This window comes from Episyrphus balteatus, chromosome 2 (assembly GCF_945859705.1).
Source record: "Episyrphus balteatus chromosome 2, idEpiBalt1.1, whole genome shotgun sequence".
In the NCBI taxonomy this organism is placed as follows: Eukaryota; Metazoa; Arthropoda; class Insecta; order Diptera; family Syrphidae; genus Episyrphus; species Episyrphus balteatus.
The window spans coordinates 6784698-6806824 of record NC_079135.1 but is presented as its reverse complement, the minus strand read 5'-3'; the positions used below and the strand labels follow the sequence as shown (position 1 = coordinate 6806824).

The following is a 22127-nucleotide window of genomic DNA, read 5'->3' as shown; positions in this document are numbered from 1 at the left end:
AGTTAATTTGGGACCCATAAAGTTTTTTTTAATTCTTACCTCAATGAAATCAGAACCATCATCACAGCCTTCATCATACTCCGATAAATCAAAGTCAGTTATGCGTAAATGAACGACGGAATTAAGAGGTCCCACAACAGAATAGACACAATCTAATCCCTCATAGTAAGGTTTGGGATAGTTCGGAGTCTTTATAGTTCCACCAGATGCGTCCCGCAACTCATAACCACAAACTGGTATACGAAAATGTTTTGATAATTAACCTTTAAAAAATGATAAATCATACCTCGTTTAAAATTTGCCTCAAACACAATGGCATTTGGAAGAGACCCAAGACGAAACCAAGTAGGTGTTTCCACTTGAGCGACAATCAATAACGAATTTCCATTCGATGTACAATTACCAGGGGATAACTTTCCATCAGTGTCAGATATAACAGGGTCATCCTCAGTCTTTCCATCGTAGATCTTGATAACATACAAAAAATGCCTAATGGTAAGCAAAGACCGGTGCACCTTAAACGAAGCACTTCCCTCTTCTGGTTCCTGTTTTACAAAAGTTATTTCAATCCTAGTTCCAACAGGTTGCTGGATCAAAAACACACATCTATTCAGGTCTGCCGTGAAGAGTATTTTTCCCTTTTCTTCCGTCAAAAGTCCACCACAACCAGGCTTGCCTTCGACAACCTCATAATGCATATGGAACAAGCTGTCTTGCCTCCCACGATCCGTGTGGAAATGTACCTTGACTGAATTGGTTGATGAATATTTCGGCGGTGGAACACCTGTTTCACAAATCTTCTCCAATACTTCATTTGAATCATAAAGAATCAATGCATCTTTTGTGCAATTAGCTGAGTTGTCCATTACCACTTCGAAGAACCGAAACAATATACGTTTCCCTAAGGGAGCAATTATATCCCATTCACATTCACGATTTGGTGGACTTTTACCAGGATAAGCTGGTGATTTAATGACCCCATGAGCTTGATCATCGACATTAAAGCGACCACCACAAATCGGTGTGACACTTGTCCAACTCAAAGCGAACCCAGTTCCATTGATAGCATAATCCGTGTGGAACCACAAAAACAGTGTGTTATGAGAAGATTGAAGGTTACCACTTCCTTTTGGTAACTCATTGCCACAAAATCGTCCAATTACTGGTGCTGACAGAGACTTGCCATCATTGATTTGCAACCAGTCCTTGCTGCATGTTGCATCAAACTGAATGTCAAAACGGCTAAACGTCACATTCAGAATGAGATCGAAATCAGTCCGAATAACCCAAGCGCATGACTGATTTGGACCATAAACGTTACTTCCACGTGCTGTGGGACTTGTTAAGTCACCAGAAGCTTGAGTTATTACACTGCCACAAACTGCGTTTCTGGTTTGACATAAATTGCCAGAGTATCCACGAGGACAAACGCAAATGGTATCGTTGTGGTGTTTGGTACAAGTTCCACCGTTTAAACATGGATTTGATAAGCATATGTTTTGTATTTCACAATGAGCAGATTCAAAGCCATCACGACATATGCATGTTGCCATGCCACCAACATTCACACATGTTCCACCGTTCTATTAAAGACAATTAAAAAAAAGAAAAAAATGGCGCCCAACATAAAAATATCAATCATACCTGACAGTTGTGTTCATTGCAGGGATTAGCTGAGCCCGATCTACAACCTTTTTGGCCATATCCAGAGCCTACCAGGCCTTCAGGACACACGCAAACCATCACATTCGAAATATACTGACATTTAGCCAGTGGATGACAAATATTCGTTGACTCACATGAATAAGTTTCTGCCTGGCTACAGTATGTCCCATCACCTGTCCAACCTGGAGGACATTTTCCACATCGATGTGATCCCTAAAAATTAATTTGAGTGTTCACACAAATTCGACCATACCAAACTCTTTCATTTTCACCTCGGTATTAATACACCGGACTTTCGGCATCATCCTACAACCTCCGTTATCCTTTTCGCATTCATTGATATCCCGACAAACGACACCATTACCAGTGTATCCATTTGGGCAAGGTCCACAAACAAAGGTTCCAGGTAAGTTGATACAACTTGTATGACATGAAACCAACGATTCTAGACATTCGTTAACATCAACCGTGCAAGACTGAGTGATATTGTCAACTTTCCACCCAGCATCACACAAACACTGATAGCCCAAGGTATTATTTGCTGGAATGCATTGACCCTTTCCACATAACTCTCCAGGTCTGGATTTGACACAATCAGCCACACGATCGCGACAGTGAGCTCCATGGAAACCATTTGTACAGTTACATCTTAAGGTAGGAAATAGTTTTTAACTGTCAAGGTTTCAATATTAGAGACCTTACCGATAACTTCCTGGTAAATTTATACAAACTCCATTATTTTGACAACCCGAATCGGTTCCGTTAAAATTTTGACACTCGTCAACATCTGTCTCACAAGTTTTGCCCTAAAAAGAAACTCGAAGTAGACCAACATTTCAATCACTAGGTTTGACTTACCGTCCAAGCATTGGGACATTCACAATTAAAATCTTCATACAAATTATAACAAGTTCCACCATTTTTACAAGGAATCGATTCACAATTGTTAGTTGAAAGCTTGCTAATTATTCGATCCACTTCAGTCGTGAGTGTCATTAATCGCGTTTCAAAAGTTATCACACGATTCATGGACAGCGATGAGGTCCTAAATTTCCGAAATACACACAAATAAACTTTGTTTTTCAATATTGATAGATTCTTACCTATTTTCATAACGTCTCAATCGAATTGCAAATCTTTGGATATCGGTTTTTAAAATTTGCACTTGAATGGGTAATTTTTCGATACTGATTTCGTCTGTAGGTTTACTTTGTTCTGAAGCTTTTTGTAATGAATTTATCACATTGATGTCATTGATAAGAAAACTCGAACTTTCACTTAGACGTAGTGTTATATTTTTATCACGAGCTGAATGGAAAACGAAATCTCCTCCGTGTGACGTGAATTTTGGCCTATTTATAAATTTATAAAGAAATGGATAACTGAATTAACTGGAAACAAGGCTTAAACTCACTGATCACAGTAGACACTTTTCAAGTACACACTTGTGTAAATTGTTAACAATAAACATAAAGCCTCAAAGATTTGCGACATTGTATCGATCCTTTTTAAGTGATGGATTATAATAATTTATTCACTTGAACTTGAAATTTCGACTAAAGCCCGTATCCATTTGGTAAATGTTGAATTGTAAAACTTACTTAAATATTCTAATATCAAGGGCGGATTCCACCAAAAACGATTTATCTCAATTCTTAGTAATAGACTATAAAATGAACTAATCTAGCCCAGATAATATGCGTGCAAAAATGCACGAAATAATTTCAAGAGAATGTTTTAAATGCACTCATCTTTGTTTTGTCAATTAGTATTTACTTTTGAAATATACCATTATTTTAACGAATTCTTCAAAAGTAGTAATAGTAATTTTTTCCCTCTTTGCTCATAAATGGAATGATTAAATACATTACACATTTATTTTAAAAAGATGAATCTTATAAAAACTTTTTACTTTTGAAATTAACCCAGCATTACAAATAAATTAATATATTTTTTTAATTAAAGTCTTTAAGAAACACATTTATTTGCTGGGCAAACCCAATAAAGTACTCAAAAGAATTGAACTTTTTTTTTGTAGTCACATTAAATTGTTAAGCAAGAAGAGAAAACACCTTTTTGACTACAAACATTAGAAAAATAAAACAAAACAAAAACTATTCATGTACGTTTGTACATGAAAGAAGTAATTTATTTCACTTTCAAACATAACTATCAATTGTTATTTTTAAACAATTAACTTTACATTCAATGTGCATTGTGCACCATATTAGACAAAAGTATACTTATACAAAAAGTTTTAAAAATCAGTCATCTATTTTCTATTTATAACAATTTTTTGTAGAATAATTTTCGAAGTGTTCACTCGGGCGTATGCGTACTTTTATGGCCCTGATTTTTAAATCGTTAGTTAGACTATCAGAAAAATAAATATCAATATAAAAAACTTTCATTGATAGGAATAAGTTCTATCTGAGGTTTATCTGACTATTGAATATTCGAATATTTTTAATAATTTAATTTATTGAATGTTGTTGGAATATGTGAAATTATGAAATCAAGAAATCAAAATTCATTCGTTAAATAATATCTTTTCTCAGGTATCACTGGGAGAGTTTTTTTTTTTAAATATCACTATTTCACTTTTTTGTAAAACTGGCTTATTTAGTATTGTAAAAAAAATCCTCAGCGTTACTTTGTAAATTAGGTACAGAAATAGTATTCAAAATGTCAAAAAGATTGTTGTAGTTTTTGTGTGGAAAACGTTTTTAAGCCAAGAACACAAGTTTAAAAATATTAATAATTTTTGATCCAATCGACTTGACACAATAAGCATTCTTGAGATATTATGCATTCATAAAAAATAATTACGAGAATAATACACTATTTCAAACCCCACTGTTTTATATTTTGTACATACAAAACACTTTTTGTGGATTTTTGTGAATAAAGAATGAGTAGGTCGAATTCCAGTCTTAAAAAGCCACAATTTCTTAAAAAAAAAAAAACAATCCCAACTTTTGGCATTTCCCGATTACAATTGCATACATAAATATCAAATTTTACAAATAATATCGCGACCGCAACGAACATTAAGTCCCTCAAAATTTAATTTCCATTTAAACAAAACAATAAGCTATCATTGACTAATTTTCAAAAAAAACTTGATTTTTCAAAAATATAAAAAAAATAAATAAAAAAAAACAAAATTATGTATATTTTTCTGACATTTTAAGCAATTTAACAAAAAAAAAAACGGTTCTACTACAGGATCCATTAATAAATGGTTCTAATAAAATTTGTTTTGAAATCTTTGAACAACAACAAAAATTTAAGGGTGCTACCCAATGTCAACGCTTATAAATGAATAGATTAGCATTTTTACTAGCTCCTTAAAGTATGCTATTATTTTTGTTATATTATGTTTTTTCCATACTGAATTGAATACCAACAATTCGTTGCATATTCAAAGAGGTAAATTACTTAATTTTCAATTTTTCGTATGTTTCTGACTGACATAAATTAATGAAACATACCAAAAACAGATTTTTTTAATTGTTTGGATTCATAAGTAACAAAAATTACTTAACATTTGGTTCACTGTTGCTTAAGCTTTAGTTTAATTTACAGAAAAAAAAAATCGACACACATGAATTGGGAAAATAGTTGGTTTGAACTTAACTAATTAGTTTATCAAAGAGAACATTTAACCAAAAGAAAAGAAACAATAAAAAAAAACCATTACCAAAAAGTGTCTTTTCTCAAAAGAAGAACATTCAAATAAATTAACTCCCAATGAATTTGTTCCAATCGGACCATGTGATATCTTTTTTAAATTATGGGCTCTCCATGGCAAGTACTCACTCATATGATGTGATTAAGGTTGATATTAAAGTATTTATCTGTTTCTTGTAAATGTTTACATTAAAAAAAATAATCAGTTCACTCGGGCGTATGCGTACTTTTTATTAGGAAAATATTTTTGAATGTTTTTCTTTTGACTTTGAATTTTAAGAAGGATTTGAATAAGACGAATGTAGGAAGATATAAAAAGACAATATTGAGACGTCAAAGATTCTAAAGTAGATGCATTACAGCCAACATTCTGAAAAATAAAATGATTCGCAATAGCTTTTCTAAATGGGTATAAAATGAATGTTTCAAATAACCATTCTATGAATGCTATTTCAAAGCAGTTTTTCAGTTTATCACGGGGTCGTAAAGTTAATAATCGAAAAGATTTTTGTTCTTGAGTTTTTACTTATTATTAATTATATTTCTTTTCTTTGCTTCGCCATTTCTATTCTTTATTCTTTTTACTGCTCTTGTTTTACCTACACCATTACTGTAATCGTTTTTAATTATTTTTAGCTTTTTTTCATAGTTCTACTTCAATAACAACATATAGATTTAGATAAATTCCGAATTACATTTTAACTTAAGAAATTCATTTTAATAGTGAAATCAATGCTTGCAATCCATTCTTCAATATCACTCTCGTGTCCAAATTTTATCACACCCTTTTTAATTTCGAATTTCTTGATAATTATTTCATATTATGTGCAAACTCATATCTATGAACTTGTGTTTATCTATTCTTCAGTTCAAAATACAAATCGTCCCACAAAATCGAATTCAAAGAGTTTGCTTTATCTTCTACAAATAATTGAGATAGATCGATGTTGATGGTATCCGCCCCTAATTATATAAAATATCGCCCACTTTCATAAGAATCTTTTAGTATCATTTATGATTCTACACTGACCAATTGGTCTATATTTCTAGTGAAAGTGAAAACATCTTATATTAATTTATCTCAAAGGATTCAAAAAAGGATCGACACAATGTCGATAACCTTAAAGACTGTGTATTTTATTTTAACAATTTGTTCAAGTGTGCATTTGAAATATGTCTACTGTGATCAGTGAGTTTATTCCCTTTTTTTCGGTCTCCAGTTGTATTGATTCTATATCTTTAATAGGCCAAAATTCACGTCACACGAAGGAGATTTCTTCTTCCATTCAGCTCGTGATAAAAATATAACACTACGCCTAAGTGAAAGCTCGAGTTTTTTTATCAACGATATCAATGTGATAAATTCCTTACAAAAAGCTTCAGAACAAAGTAAACCTACAGACGAAATCAGTATCGAAAAATTACCCATTCAAGTGCAAATTTTAAAAACCGATATCCAAAGATTTGCAATTCGATTGAGACGTTATGAAAATAGGTAAGAATCGTTATCATTTAGTAAAGAAGACTAAATTGTGTGTATTTCGGAAATTTAGGACCTCATCGTTGTCTATGAACCGTGTGAGATTTCTTCAAACACGGTTATTGACTCTCGGGACTCGAGTAAATAGAATAATCCAGAAGCTTTTAACCAACAATTGTGAATCGATTCCTTGTAAAAATGGTGGAACTTGTTATAATTTGTATGAAGATTTTAACTGTGAATGTCCCAAGACCTGGACGGTATGTCAAACCTTCCTTAAGGGTCTTGCATAGCAATATTAGCCTGCTTTCAAATTTCTTTTTAGGGAAAAACCTGTGAGACAGATGTTGACGAATGTCAAAATTTCAACGGAACCGATTTGGGTTGTCAAAATAATGGAGTTTGTATAAATTTGCCAGGAAGTTATCGGTAAGTTTACTCACATTGAGACTTTGACAGATAAACCCTATTTTCTATTTTAAGATGTAATTGTACAAATGGTTTCCTTGGAGCCCACTGTCGAGATCGTGTGGCTGATTGTGCCAAATCCAGACCCGGTGAGTTATGTGGAAAGGGTCAATGCATTCCAGCAAATAATACCTTGGGCTATCAGTGTTTGTGTGATGCTGGGTGGAAAGTTGACAATATCACACAGTCTTGCACGGTTGATATTAACGAATGTCTAGAATCGTTGGTTTCATGTCATACAAGTTGCATCAACTTACCTGGAGCCTTTGCTTGTGGCCCTTGCCCAAGTGGATACACTGGCAATGGAGTCAATTGTCGGGATATCAATGAATGCGAAAAGGATAACGGAGGTTGTAGCATGATGCCGAAAGTTCAATGTATTAATACCGAGGTAAAAGTTCAAGGCTTTAGTGTCTTTGATTGTTTGAACACTTAATCCATTTGTAGGGTTCACATCGATGTGGAAAATGTCCTCCAGGTTGGACGGGTGATGGCACTTATTGTAGCCAGGCGGAAACTTATTCATGTGAGTCAACTAATATTTGTCATCCACTGGCTAAATGTCAGTATATTTCGAATGTGATGGTTTGCGTGTGTCCGGAGGGCTTAGTAGGCTCTGGGTATGGACAAAAAGGTTGCAGATCGGGTTCAGCTAATCCCTGCAATGAACACAATTGTCAGGTATGATTGATATTTCACGTTGGGCGCCATTTTTCTTTTTTTTTTTTAATAGAACGGTGGAACATGTGTGAATGTTGGTGGCATGGCAACATGCATATGTCGTGATGGCTTTGAATCTGCTCATTGTGAAATACAAAACATATGCTTATCAAATCCATGTTTAAACGGTGGAACCTGTACCAAACACCACAACGATACCATTTGCGTTTGTCCTCGTGGATACTCTGGGAACCTTTGTCAAACCAGAAATGCAGTTTGTGGCAGTGTAATAACTCAAGCTTCTGGGGACTTAACAAGTCCCACAGCACGTGGAAGTAACGTTTATGGTCCAAATCAGTCATGCGCTTGGGTTATTCGGACTGATTTCGATCTCATTCTGAATGTGACGTTTAGCCGTTTTGACATTCAGTTTGATGCAACATGCAGCAAGGACTGGTTGCAAATCAATGATGGCAAGTCTCTGTCAGCACCAGTAATTGGACGATTTTGTGGCAATGAGTTACCAAAAGGAAGTGGTAACCTTCAATCTTCTCATAACACACTGTTTTTGTGGTTCCACACGGATTATGCTATTAATGGAACTGGGTTTGCTTTGAGTTGGACAAGTGTCACACCGATTTGTGGTGGCCGCTTTAATGTCGATGACCAAGGTCACGGGGTCATTAAATCACCAGCTTATCCTGGTAAAAGTCCACCAAATCGTGAATGTGAATGGGATATAATTGCTCCCTTAGGGAAACGTATACTGTTTCGGTTCTTCGAGGTGGTAATGGACAATTCAGCTAATTGCACAAAGGATGCATTGATTCTTTATGATTCAAATGAAGTATTGGAGAAGATTTGTGAAACAGGCGTTCCACCACCTAAATATTCATCAACCAATTCGGTTAAGGTACATTTCCACACGGATCTTGCTAAGCAGGATAGCTTGTTCCATATGCATTATGAGGTTGTCGAAGGCAAGCCTGGTTGTGGTGGACTTTTGACGGAAGAAAAGGGAAAAATACTCTTCACGGTAGACCTGAATAGATGTGTGTTTTTGATTCAGCAACCTGTTGGAACAAGGATTGAAATAGCGTTTGTCAAACAGGAACTAGAAGAGGGAAGTGCTTCGTTTAAGGTAAACCGGATTTCGATAGCTCCTGGATGATTCTAACGATTTTGTTTTAAAGATCTACGATGGAAGGACTGAGGATGACCCTGTTATAGCTGACACTGATGGAGAGTTATCCCCTGGGAATTTTACATCGAATGGAAATTCGTTATTGATTGTCACGCAAGTTGATTCACCTCCTTGGGTTATAGGGTCTTATCCAAATGCCATTGTGTTTGAAGCAAATTTTAAACGAGGTATTATTTATCATTTTTTAAAGGTTAATGATCAAAACGTTTTTGTATACCAGTTTGTGGTTATGAGTTGCGGGACCCATCTGGTGGAACTATAAAGACTCCGAACTATCCCAAACCTTATTATGAGGGATTAGATTGTGTCTATTCTGTTGTGGGACCTCTTAATTCTGTCGTTCATTTACACATAACTGACTTTGATATATCGGAGTATGATCAAGGCTGTGATGATGGCGCTGACTTCATTGATGTGAGATATGTAAGAAAAACTTTGGGGTCTCAAATTAACTGTTTCGCCTTCATAGATATATTTTTCACTAAACGGACCACCTCAACGTCACTGTAAAGGTGGACAGATGCATGTTATTGCTCCAAGTAACTACCTTGACTTGGGCTTCCATTCAAATACCAATCCCCAGAAACGAAGAGGTATATCAGCAGAGTATTATTTCGAGAAAATAGGTTGCGGTGGTGTACTTCGAGAAGCTGTAGGCAGTTTTGAACTTTTGAATCCTTCAAGCCCCACCAATTCGTATTGTGAATGGATCTTAGAAGCACCTGATTCGAATGTTATTTCATTAGATCTTACATACCGTCGAAGTGGAACAAAATGTGCTTCAGGTGAGGTTGATTTAAAGATTTTTCTAAACCGAACTGGAAGTAATGATGGACGTTTAGTTGAAAGGTGAGTTAAACACTTTGATGAAAAACCTTAATTTATTTTGTGTGTTTCAGCCATTGTGGTGATGAAAAAAGGATTGTAACAATTTTGCCGTCAAATATAGCTACAGTTTTTCTAAAACTAGTACCGCCATCTATTGGAAATGCAGTGTCATATGGAATTAGAGCCAACTACACATTTACTCCAAGATCATCAAGTTAGTATTTCAAATTAAGTTTTTATCTTAAAAGAATGCAAAATATTACTTAAAATATAATAAAAATATTTGATTGGGGTCTTAATCGTAGACCGTTGGATTTTAAGGTTCATATTAAGCTTCGTGGCATTTTCTTACGGGGCGTACACAAAGCAAATCTATGTTATTTAATCACAATAATTTTCATGTTGAAAAAAAATGCTCAGGGGGGTCTTAATATCAGTGGTATGATTTTTAGGTTTTACATTTACTTATTAGTCTTCTTCTTGGTACGAACTCTAATCCATGTTTATAAGATAAAAATCTGAGTTAATGCGATTTTTAGAGGTCTCAAAACCTAGAAGATGAATTTTAAGAATTTTGTTTCCGCTAAACGACAACGTTCTTCAGAAAACATTGTTCCCAGCGGTCCAGTTTTCCCTTATAAAAAATGTTTCAAAAAAATTAATTCTAAAGGGTCTCAATTTGGAATACGTTGCTGTTTTTCAAATTTCCTATATTTAATAAGGGATATTGAACTTTCAAAATAAATGCTTAGTTACTAAAGCTGGATTGCGCCACAAGCGTTTTTCACTATTTCATTAATAACCTTTCCATTTTCATTTGTAAATAATTGATTGGATTGAAAAGTTTTGAATAGGTCCTTAAACTTGCCTGGTGATTTGAGAAATCCAAGTTTTTGATTTTTGCATCAGCAGGGCTTTTTTCCCGCGCCTCTAGTTAATTCTCAAGGTTTGTTTTTAAGATCGGATAAAGGACTTTTCAACGGTGTCAAGATTTTCAAGCGGGATTTTATCTTTTATTCGCTTTAAAGTCTTTTTTGTGTGTATAAAGTCGTACCCATTTATTTATAAGAAAAGCTACATATTTTCAAGGGTCTCAAACTTTTCTTAAAGATTTTTTTTTAACTTTTTAATAATGTTTAAATCAATAGAGAGTGAAGCATGTAAGAGGTCTCAATGTCTGACAGGTAGTCATATTTTGCTTAAAGGTGTTTCTTTTACACGATCTTTGTGGTCAAACTTAAATGATCAATGCCTCTAAGTGCTTCTTTTTCTTGATCAAAATTATGAGACCTCTGAGTTCTGAGTTTAAAAAACAATACAACTAATATTTCTGAATCTTAGAAAGTTATCCATTATGCGTTAAAGTGTTTTTATCAATTTTCACATTCCCAGCATTTTTAGCAAACTTTTCGCTTTTAGAGGTCTTTAGGGGTCTTACATTTTTTTTAATTGATCTTCTTAAATATTTCAAAATCTTTGCAAGGTTGTGGAGGAAACTATAGTTTGCTTTCGGGATCAATTCAATCACCTGGCTGGCCTGATGAATATTTCGAATCCACAGACTGTATTTGGGTCATACACGCCCCCTTGGGAAATAAAATTGAACTAATTCCCAGAAATTTCTCCCTCGAAACAAGTTACAAAGAATGTCGTGATGATTATTTGGAAATAAGGTAAGTTTTGCAGGGATAAAATTAAATTCCAAGAAATTGTTTTTTCGCTTCTTATAGAAATGGCATGACAGAGGCGTCTCCATTGATTGGAAAGTTTTGCGGTACTGAAATTCCACCGCATATTCCCTCGTTTACCAATCATCTTTATCTACATTTTCATTCGGATGCATCTCTTAACTATCCTGGTTTTGATATTATCTTCCAACAAACTTCGACAGGCTGTGGAGGATCACTTACTTCTCATACGGGATCGATAGCTTCACCGCATTATCCAGAACTTAGTCGTGGGCCGGTTCAATGTGATTGGAAGATTACAATTAGCAAAGGTTCTTCAATCGATGTTCGAATTACGAAAATCGGTCCAACTGCAAATTTATGCTCAAATGATGTCCTAACTATTTATGACGGTCCAGACAGTTTGTCCAAGAAATTATCAATCAATTGCTCTTCGGATGGAGACATTAGATTAAGCTCAAGTAAAAATGTGATTTATATTCGATATGTTCTGCCAGATGACGGAGCAGCTGAAGACCAGCAATTTTACCTCGAATATCAGACAAATTGCCAACAAACCTTAAATTCAGTTGAAGGTGTTATTGAGTCACCAAATTTCCCAAGCAACTATCCTGACTTTCTTAAATGTGAGTGGACAATTGAAGGTCGTAAGGCTGAAACCATTACATTGACTTTTTCACATTTCGAGCTTGAAGCTCTGGATCTACAGTGCCGGTATGATAAATTCGAAGTTATCGATATGAAGGGGGAAGATGTATTACAAAGTCACAAAATCTGTCGAGATCCAGCGGGGCTTTTAACTTCTGATGGGAATAAATTTGTGGTTAGGTTTACAACGGATTCTAATAACAATGGAAATGGCTTCCGATTGGAGTACAAACGGAACGGGTGTGGTGGATACAAGAACGGTCCTATGGCTTGGTTTGGTTCACCAAACTATCCATATAGTGTTGATGTCGATTGTGAGTGGTTTATCGAAGCTCCAGCTGGAATGCAAATTGTTTTAGACGTTACGGAAGTTCATATCGAAGGTGGCGATGGGAATTGTTCAACTAACGGTTTGATTGTAAGTTTCTTATTTCGATAGATTTTTGAGCGCCAAGCAACAAAACATTGAAACTTTTTATGTTTTAGGTTAAAAACGATAAGACCGATTCTGGAACTCTACTAAGAGCTTGTGGCATTCAAACGGAACTATCAACAATAACATCACAAGGAAGCACAATGTACGTTCGATTTTACTCGGATTCTGTACGATCAAGAAAGTATATGAAGGCATCTTTCCGAAGAACACAAGGAAGTATGTTCTTTTGGTTTAATCACAATTCTCAGTGTCCCTTAAATCAAGTTTTTTTATGTTGAATTAGAGTGTGGCGGTGTGATTCACAGCAAACACGGCGAATTATATTCACCAAACTATCCAAACAACTATTCAACAAATACCTACTGCGAATGGATGGCAGCTATAGGAAACGACTTTGTGCAATTATCCTTCGAGTCCCTAGAAACTCATCAATCTTTCGGAAATAAATGTGCAAATGGGGTCCTAGATGTTTACGATGGTTTAAAAAGTGACGAAAAAAGTCATCTTTTAGGTCGATACTGTAATGAAGGTATAAGTCAAAGGATATACCTAACGTTTAACAGCGTTATGCATGTGATATTTAACTCTGTCGATAAGCCACCTGGCAAGGGCTTTGTATTCAAATACAAAAAGGTTTGATTGTTGGTTTATAGAGTTTAAATAGTTGACTGAAATTTATGTGAATACTTTAGGTAAACTGCGGGGGCACTTTAACAAAGGAAGCGGGATCTTTCAGAGCGAAGGAGGAAGATGGATATTGTTCTTGGGCGATTTCAGTTCCAGAAGGTAAATGGCTAGCTCGATAACCTAACCTAACCTAACCTAACCTAACCTAACCTAACCTAACCTAACCTAACCTAACCTAACCTAACCTAACCTAACCTAACCTAACCTAACCTAACCTAACCTAACCTAACCTAACCTAACCTAACCTAACCTAACCTAACCTAACCTAACCTAACCTAACCTAACCTAACCTAACCTAACCTAACCTAACCTAACCTAACCTAACCTAACCTAACCTAACCTAACCTAACCTAACCTAACCTAACCTAACCTAACCTAACCTAACCTAACCTAACCTAACCTAACCTAACCTAACCTAACCTAACCTAACCTAACCTAACCTAACCTAACCTAACCTAACCTAACCTAACCTAACCTAACCTAACCTAACCTAACCTAACCTAACCTAACCTAACCTAACCTAACCTAACCTAACCTAACCTAACCTAAGTTTCTGTCTTTTTTTCCAGAATCTCGTGTAACGATAACGTTTACGCACGTTGAATGTCATTGTGATGGCCTAAGCCCAGAAGAATGCGCAAAAAGTCGAGGTTTAACGGTAAAAAACACTTCCAGTTAATCAATTTATATAGATTTGAAAAGCTTTCTCTCCTTTCTTAGATTAAAATATCAAACAGAGATTATACCCATATCTGTGAAGGCCATCCTCCTGATATAACCCTCACCCGTTCAGGCCGAATAGATTTAAATTCTCAACGTATGTCATACACTGCAAAATATACTCGTACTGAAACTGCTTGTGGAGGTGTCTTAACTTCATTGCGTGGTTCATTGGCATCTCCATTCTATCCAGAATCATATCCATCGAATGTGGAATGTATTTGGATCCTCAATGCACCATCGGGAAATTATTTGGAATTGACATTTGACCAAATGAACATAACCAATTCAGAAAATTGTAATCTAGACTATTTAGAGATTCGTGAAACATCAATCACTGGAAGATTGCTTGGTGTATTTTGTTCTAATGTTATACCGAAGGATAGTCTTCAAGGATTCGAAAGAATTTGGATAAAATTCCGAAGTGCCGAAGGCAGTACTGGATTAGGATTTAGACTATCTTGGACAAATTGTAAAAACTTTTGATCCTATAACACTTCTTTTAACTTGTGTTATAACTTTTATTCTAATTTAAAAATTTCTTGCAGCACAATTGAATGAAATCAGTGGATTTAATGGGAAAATTAAATCACCGTCGATTGTGTCAATAAGATCAGAAAAAGAACCATTCCAATGGAGGATAACAGTACCGAGAGATAATCTGATTTCGTTAACTTTTAAAGAATCTAATGGTGGTTTGAAGGTAAGCTATTATTAGCACTGTTATACTTTTTTATACTGTTATAGGTACTGAAATATGTGCCATCAGCACAGAAACCAGTGATTTTATGCAAAAAAAACCTAATTTTATTATGTCTCTTATGACACATTTTTGGAAAATACATAGACCATACAAAAAATCTATAAAAAATGTGAGCATCTTATCCAATTGCAGGTAACTGTCTTTTTAGGGCAATTTTAATATTTTGAACAATGACCATTTGTATATCTATAAGGATCATGTTGATATTAGACTCAGTTTTTCGACTCGTTTTGACGTCTGTGTGTTCCTTTCTCACTCGCACTTCATGATAAGGAAGAGATGCTTCACTTGGGTATCTTTTTTTCACCATAAATTGTCAGTGAAACAGCAAAACAAAGACGTCAAAATGAGTCGGAGGACTGAGTACAATGAACGGTGTTCTCATTGGCTTTACTGCGCCGACTCATTTTGACATTTCTGTATTGCTGTGACATTTGCACTTTATGGTGAGAAAGAGAGGCAAAAAGAGGCAAGAAAGTTTAAACTCATTTAAAATTTTTGGAGTCATACAAATATCAAAATGAGTCGGCGGAGTGAAGCGAATGTGTTCGAAACGAAATGCGTCGCTGTGGCTGACGTTGAAAATATATCGCTCTTCTACTCTTTTTATATGACAAAAATCTAATTGTACGATTGCACCTCTAAAGAGTTTTTGACCTTATAACAATTATTTCAATATATTTTTCTTCATATAGTTGTTCGATGGTTTTGACAGTAGTGCTCTACCAATTGAAATCCAACTGTCACCGTGGCAGGTAACATCGAGTATGAATGTCATTTATCTAATGACAGATAATCAAATGCTCGATCAGTTCATCATTGAATGGAAAGCAATATCTAAAGATGTAATAACACAAAATCAGCCAATTAATACCTGCAATGAAACTCTACAAATATCATATGGAACAACAGTGACAATTTCATCACCAGGCTATCCAACTGGCTATGAAAATAATTTAAATTGTCAATGGCTTATCAAGCCAGATCATACAACAAGACATGTTGTAGTTAAACTTTATGAAGTTCGTTTAGAGAAACTTGACAGTTGTTATGCTGATTATTTGAAAGTGTTCACCTCAAATGATTTACTGAATTGGCATGAAGAACTTAAAATATGTGACAGTCCTGCAAAAGGACCTAATCCAATAGCTGTCATCCATGGAACTCCATATTTAAAATTACAACTTACAACCGATTCGTCACTAAATGCAACTGGTTTCACGTCAAAAGTGTTCACAACTTGTGGTGGTAATTTGACAAATTCAATTGGAAGAATACTTGACACAGATATTGTAAGTCCTGGCAATGAATGGTACCTACAAAATTGTACTTGGCACATTGCAGTTGGCACTGGCAGAAAAATTCAATTCACATTCAATTTCCCGAAGAACATGAGTCAACATTCATCTGATCAATGTGAGAATTATGCTCTAATACGCGATGGCGTAAATGATGGATCGCCTATTCTTCCTCCAGGAAGAATTTGTTCGAATAAAGAAATCAATGGTTCAATAACTACGAGCTCAAATCGGGCTACGGTAAGGTATATCCTCAAACCGAGTAGTTCCTTTTACTTATATGAAACACCTATGTGGAATCTAACTTATCGTGAGTACAGCCAGTGTAATGGGGAAGTACGTTTGACATCATACTCACCCTCCGAGTTGATAAGCTCACCAAACTACCCTAACGTTCCCGATCCACACACAGAGTGTATTTGGATTATAATAGCGCCACCTGGTGAGACAGTTCAAGTTGAATTTGTCAGCAATTTCGACATGAATGTGCGACAGTGTTCGAAGGAATTTATTGAGTTCCGTGATGGAGCAACAGAAATGGCAAGAAAAATAGGCAAATACTGCAGCAAACCAGGAACAATTCGGTCGTCAGGTAATGTTCTTTACATGCGCTACCTTACCGACATCGCAGAACCACGCAATGGTTTCAAAGCAAACGTTTCGCTGTCGACTTGTGGTGGAACATTTACCCAATACAATAATTTTATAACATCAGCGAATTATCCAGCACCAGGTGGATATCCGTCGAATTCAATATGTGAATATGTCATAAAAGTATCATCATTTGCTCGTGTCAATTTGACATTGATTGATATTGATCTGCCATTCGATGCGGCGAATTTGAATAGCTCCGATCAGATAAGAATCTATCAGATTCTGCAAGGCGATTCGCAAAGAGTTGAAGATGAATTGGCAGTTATTTATGGCAATACAACTACACCGACAGCTATGCAAGTTGATACCAATGAAGTCCTGATTCGATTTTACAGTTTTAAAGCGAATACAAAATTTCGTGGTTTTAAGGTTAAATACGATCGCTTATTTGGCGCATGCTTCAAGGATGTTTCTGGTGACAATGGTGTGCTGACACTTAATATTGCACCACGGCGAATGGCAATGTTCCTATTGTGCCGATGGAAAATAACAGTTCCCAAGGGTAAACGAGTGAAGTTGGATGTAATTGAGGTCGATGGTGGAGTTCAAGAGTCTGATTCAGCTAAAAAGTTAGTACCGTTCTCATAATTTCCTGTAAAAACTTATTTTCTTATATTTCTCTTTATTTTTTAAAGCTTTAGAACGACCTTCTACAACGACTTCCAAATGCTCTCACGCATCACAATGGTTGATTTGAACAACATAACAACATCCACGTCGATAAGTTCTTCGGACAATAAAATGTTTGTTCGAATTTTCGGAGCATACACAACGAGTCTGCGTCGCATGAGGGTTGAGTATTCATCAATTGAAGAGTCAAACTGTCCCGATGATATCACAGAAGACAGTGGTTCTTTTTCGGTTGCGAAATTAGGTTCCGCACCGAATTTCTATTGTTCTTTTGATTTTGAACTAAATGGCGCCCAAACAATGTCTTTCAATGTTTCCAGTCTGATTGTCGAAAACCGCGATCAACGTTTACCTTCTTTCGCTGTGCGTTTCAAAGATGAACGTAATTTTGAAACACTTCGAATATTAAGCAGCAATTTGACCAACAGCGTCTTTGCAATTTCGCCCAAACATGGTACCATAAACATTCTCCAGAATGATGGAGTTCGGGTTAAAGAACTCGAAGTTTCTTATAAGAAAAATCCATGTGGAGGTGAATATCGTTTAGGACAAAGGTTCGAGATTTCAATGCCAAACTTAACCGCCGAATATGGCAGTCTTGATTGTGCTTGGCAACTTTTGACAACTTCAAATCAAAATGGCTATGATTTAAGGGCGAATTTCAGTTTTACGCTACCCTGCGAAGACGAATATGTTACCGTTCATGCGGGACCTTCAAATGAATATTTCGAAATTGCCAAACTTTGTCAGGGTCAAACTTTCAACATATCTCGTCTGAATTCGCTGCAAATTTACGTATTCTATCACACAAAATCATTCAATCCAAATAGTCAAATGCGAATTGCTTTTGAGCGAGCTACAAAATGCAGCGACAAAATCAATTTGGAAATATCATCAATGGAATACTTGTATTTCACTTCGACTGATTACAAGAATAATCTCGAGTGTGTGTGGGATGTTCAAGCGAGTGAAGGTTTCTACTTGCACATTCAATTTAGCGGGCGTTTCTTCATTGAAGAAAGTCAAAATTGTACCAAGGACTTTCTAGAGATAAGAAAGTTTGAAAACAACGATTGGGTATCGATGCCAAGGTATTGTGGTAGGAATTTACCATCTTCAATAAATACGACCTCATCGAGACTTCAGTTGGTCTTCCAGAGTGACGAGGCGAATACTGGTGATGGGTTTAGTTTGTCCATCAAAAAAACTTGCTATGCAGTGTTTAATGTCACGAATGAGCATCAAGTGATCAAATACCCATCTCGATGGAGTATGACAAAAATTCGTATGACTTGTGACTATATTCTAAAAAGCTCTGACCCTAACAAGTATATTCAGGTACAGTTTAACAAGTTTGCCCTTGGCTACCGCAGTCGCTGTACACTGACCCAAGTTACGGCGAAAAAACAGACCTCAGATGGTTATTCAGTTGATATGGGACCATATTGCAAAGACAATGCTGTAAGCGAATTAAGAGCCAAGGACTCTATTTCGATAAACTATGAAGCTATTTTAGAAACAGGAGGTTATGAAATAGAATTCTTCTTAGACAGTTGTGGCGGCGAAGTGAATAAACCCATGTGGATATCAAGTATGAAGAATGAAGCAGGTGATGGTTATGCCCATAATATGAATTGTATTTGGAATATCACGGCTCCAGTGGGTCATAATATTGTGATTCACTTCAAGTACTTAATTCTGGAGGAAAACTCTGATTGTACACTGGATTATGTTTCTATTTACAAAGGTTCCCAAATGGATAGTGACAATCTTGAGGCGAAACTTTGTGGCAATCTTACAATTAATCCACCAAGTTTCCATATTGAAAGCAATTCAGCAGTTTTCGCTGCAACTTCTGACTCATCTATATCACGAGATGGATTTTCAGCTCGGATAATGTTTAGCAGAGCATGCGACGAGCGAATTACGCTGACAGAAGCCAATTCGCCAGTTGATATTGATCGAAATTTGACAGTTTTCAGTGGCGAAGTTATGAGTTGTAATATTCGTGCAATGGCGCCACCAGGTTTTAGAATTGAAATGGAATTAAAGGAGTTAAATATTAGTAAGCAAAATCAATCATGTGGCGCAGTGTGTGAAAAAAGCTGTGAACATTTAGAAATCGTTGACAGCTTAAAAGCTGACAGTTTAGTTTTGGGACGATACTGTTGGTTAGGAGCAGTTAAGCCAAAATTGATTTCTTCCTTTAAGGATGCTATTATTCGAACAAACTTTGAATTACCGGGAATTCATCTATTCAAAGTGAATCTTCGCCTAGTTCCAGCAGAATGTGGCAGTCGAAGTGAATATTTGCTGGATGATGAAAGTGTAAGTAAAATACCATACCTTTATATATATAACTGTCAAAAGTTTGAATAAAATTAAAAATTGTCGTTGCAGAGCATTGAAATTGAACCGTTAAGAGGATCAAATGGTTTATATCCACCCAACACTCATTGCACTTGGAAAATTACGTCAAGATTTGAATATGAGCTTAAATTCACCGAGTTTAGTCTTCAAAATAAATCCGATGTAACTGGTAAATGCTTGGACTATGTTCTCATTAAAAGTTCAGAGGTATTTCTAATTACTTTATGGTTTGTTCACACTTCTTTAATCGGTCGACATCTTTCGGTATGGAAACTTAAAACGAATTGAATAAGCGTGAAAGGAACCTTAAACTATTTAATTAGTAAGAGAATAGAGAAGATTTATTTTAAATTTTGACAGTCGTATGCACAAAATGTCGTTAGCGAGCATTGTGGGACTATTCCATCATATGTCATCAAAGTTGACCGTTCCCGCTTGGACGCTATTGCAGAGATAACATTCCATAGCGATGAAAAGGTTGAGTCAACCGGATTTATACTGACAGCAAGGAAAACAAATCGTAAGTAGCGTCACACTAAAATGACTCAATTTCAGGATCTGTCTAAAGTGACAGCATTGCTTTCCAGAAACTGACAGATGCCAAACAATAATTTATTTAACACAATGGGCAATTTCAGAAACGTTAGGGACTAAATATTTAGGTAATTTCTCGGCCTCTGATTGGTCAACTGTCAAAAAAAATCCTTCCAATTTAGGTAATTTTATTAGAAAGCTTACTGGAAAATTAGGCAAGAAAATTTTACCTAAAAATCTAGGAAAGTTTTTTTTTGTCAACATGACAGCTGAATGTTTTTAATTACAGAATTTCGTTAGCTAAATTGAACTTATTTGTGTGAAAAACGAGTTAAAAGTGCATTATCGGTTATAATTAATATTATTTATTTATTAAAGTAAAGTTAAATTCGGTGTTTGCCCCATGCGGTCTTAATTAAATTTCGAAATTCGACAATAACATCATATCCAAACTAATTTAGTCAATTTACTCAAATTTCCGTTCAGAAAATGACGTTGCCTAAATATTTAGTCCCTAATATTTCTTGAACGTGTCCAATACCAGTAAAAGTGTAGACTTTGATATCTGTCAATATTGTTATTTGTTTAAAAGCTCTTTTAGCAAACTATCACTTAAGCACATTTATCTTTGCAGTTTGCAATCGAACATATACTCACACAGCTGGTGTGTTGAGTGGAACTATTATAGATGAAGTTAGCTGTCAAAATGACATTTTACTACCAGAAAATTATACAGTAAATTTGTATATTCCCAGCTTATATTTAAGAGGTTCAAATTGCTCCGAAAATTTTATTCGAGTATGTTACAAAAAAACCAATAGGTGTCTTTTTCTATTCTAAAACTTGCTTATTCTCAAGGTCATTGATAAAAAAACAAATCGTCAAATTTATGAAGATTGCATGGAAAATTATAGCGGCAGAAAAATCTATACGTCTACTCCTGAAGTCCGTTTAGACTTTAAAGTTTCCAGGTATAGTGAATCGGAGATATTTTACTATGCAAGTCCTAAGGCATCACTACAAGGTTGCGGTGGGAATTTGGAAATGCCTAGTGGATACATAATGAGTCCTAACTATTTAGAGTACAAGAATTCTAGTGTGTGTCGATGGAATTTGACAACAACCTCACCAAATCGGATAGAATTGTTCTTCCATGGTAATTTGTTGAAAAATCTACAGTATACAGGGTGTTTTTTTTTTCTGAAATGCATATATTTTTTTTCATAAGAATTCAATATGGGATCAGCTTGTAAGGCAGATTATTTGAATGTTATTGAAACTTCAAGCAATGGGACCGAATGGATTTCAAAACATCATTGTGAACAAGTAAGGAATTTGTTTTAGGTTATTTTGAAAATAATATTTACCAAATTTCTTCTATTTTTATTTAGGACCCGGTTCAATTTTACGTTTCACAGAGTAACAGATTATCAATTGTTTCTGTGGCTGCTCGTGATTTCGATGGGACTGGCTGGTTAATACATTTCCGAACGCGTTCGGAAAGCTTAAGAAAAAATTCAATTATTACATCAGAAGACGAAAACATTATAGAACTTAGATGAAAAAAAAAAACATTAAATAAATTCTTTTGAAATTTAAACTATTTGATTTTATTATTTTTTTAATTTTTTCTTTGAGATTTTGTCACTGTTTTGAGATCAGAAAGTATTTGTATTGGTTTACTTTTTGTGATATTTTAAA

General features: G+C 35.3%; 2 protein-coding genes across 2 annotated transcripts in view; one reads left to right on the top strand and one right to left on the bottom strand.

The window, feature by feature from the left end:
* Nucleotides 1–22075, bottom strand: part of LOC129912728 (cubilin homolog) — a 32769-nt gene extending 10694 nt beyond the window's left edge. The window contains exons 1-7 of the mRNA XM_055991099.1: nt 21794–22075; nt 2524–3017; nt 2368–2471; nt 1938–2313; nt 1645–1878; nt 287–1583; nt 40–233 (exon numbers count right to left, since the gene is read on the bottom strand). Coding sequence (XP_055847074.1) covers nt 40–233; nt 287–1583; nt 1645–1878; nt 1938–2313; nt 2368–2471; nt 2524–2778 — 2460 coding nt within the window. The 5' untranslated portion in view covers nt 2779–3017; nt 21794–22075. The remainder of the gene's footprint in view (nt 1–39; nt 234–286; nt 1584–1644; nt 1879–1937; nt 2314–2367; nt 2472–2523; nt 3018–21793) is intronic.
* On the top strand, nt 6610–22112 carry LOC129909000 (cubilin homolog). The gene is made up of 26 exons (XM_055985881.1): nt 6610–6853; nt 6912–7098; nt 7164–7267; nt 7322–7697; nt 7754–7987; nt 8040–9107; nt 9160–9337; nt 9391–9584; nt 9640–10019; nt 10070–10212; nt 11482–11671; nt 11729–12752; nt 12821–12986; nt 13054–13403; nt 13463–13556; nt 14027–14115; nt 14178–14649; nt 14726–14880; nt 15636–17461; nt 17528–19850; nt 19923–20099; nt 20253–20412; nt 21061–21224; nt 21285–21582; nt 21655–21752; nt 21818–22112. The coding sequence occupies exons 2-26, from the start codon at nt 6928–6930 to the stop codon at nt 21986–21988; spliced, it is 10605 nt and encodes a 3534-aa protein (XP_055841856.1). The 5' UTR covers nt 6610–6853; nt 6912–6927; the 3' UTR covers nt 21989–22112.
* The last annotated feature ends 15 nt before the right edge of the window (nt 22113–22127 follow it).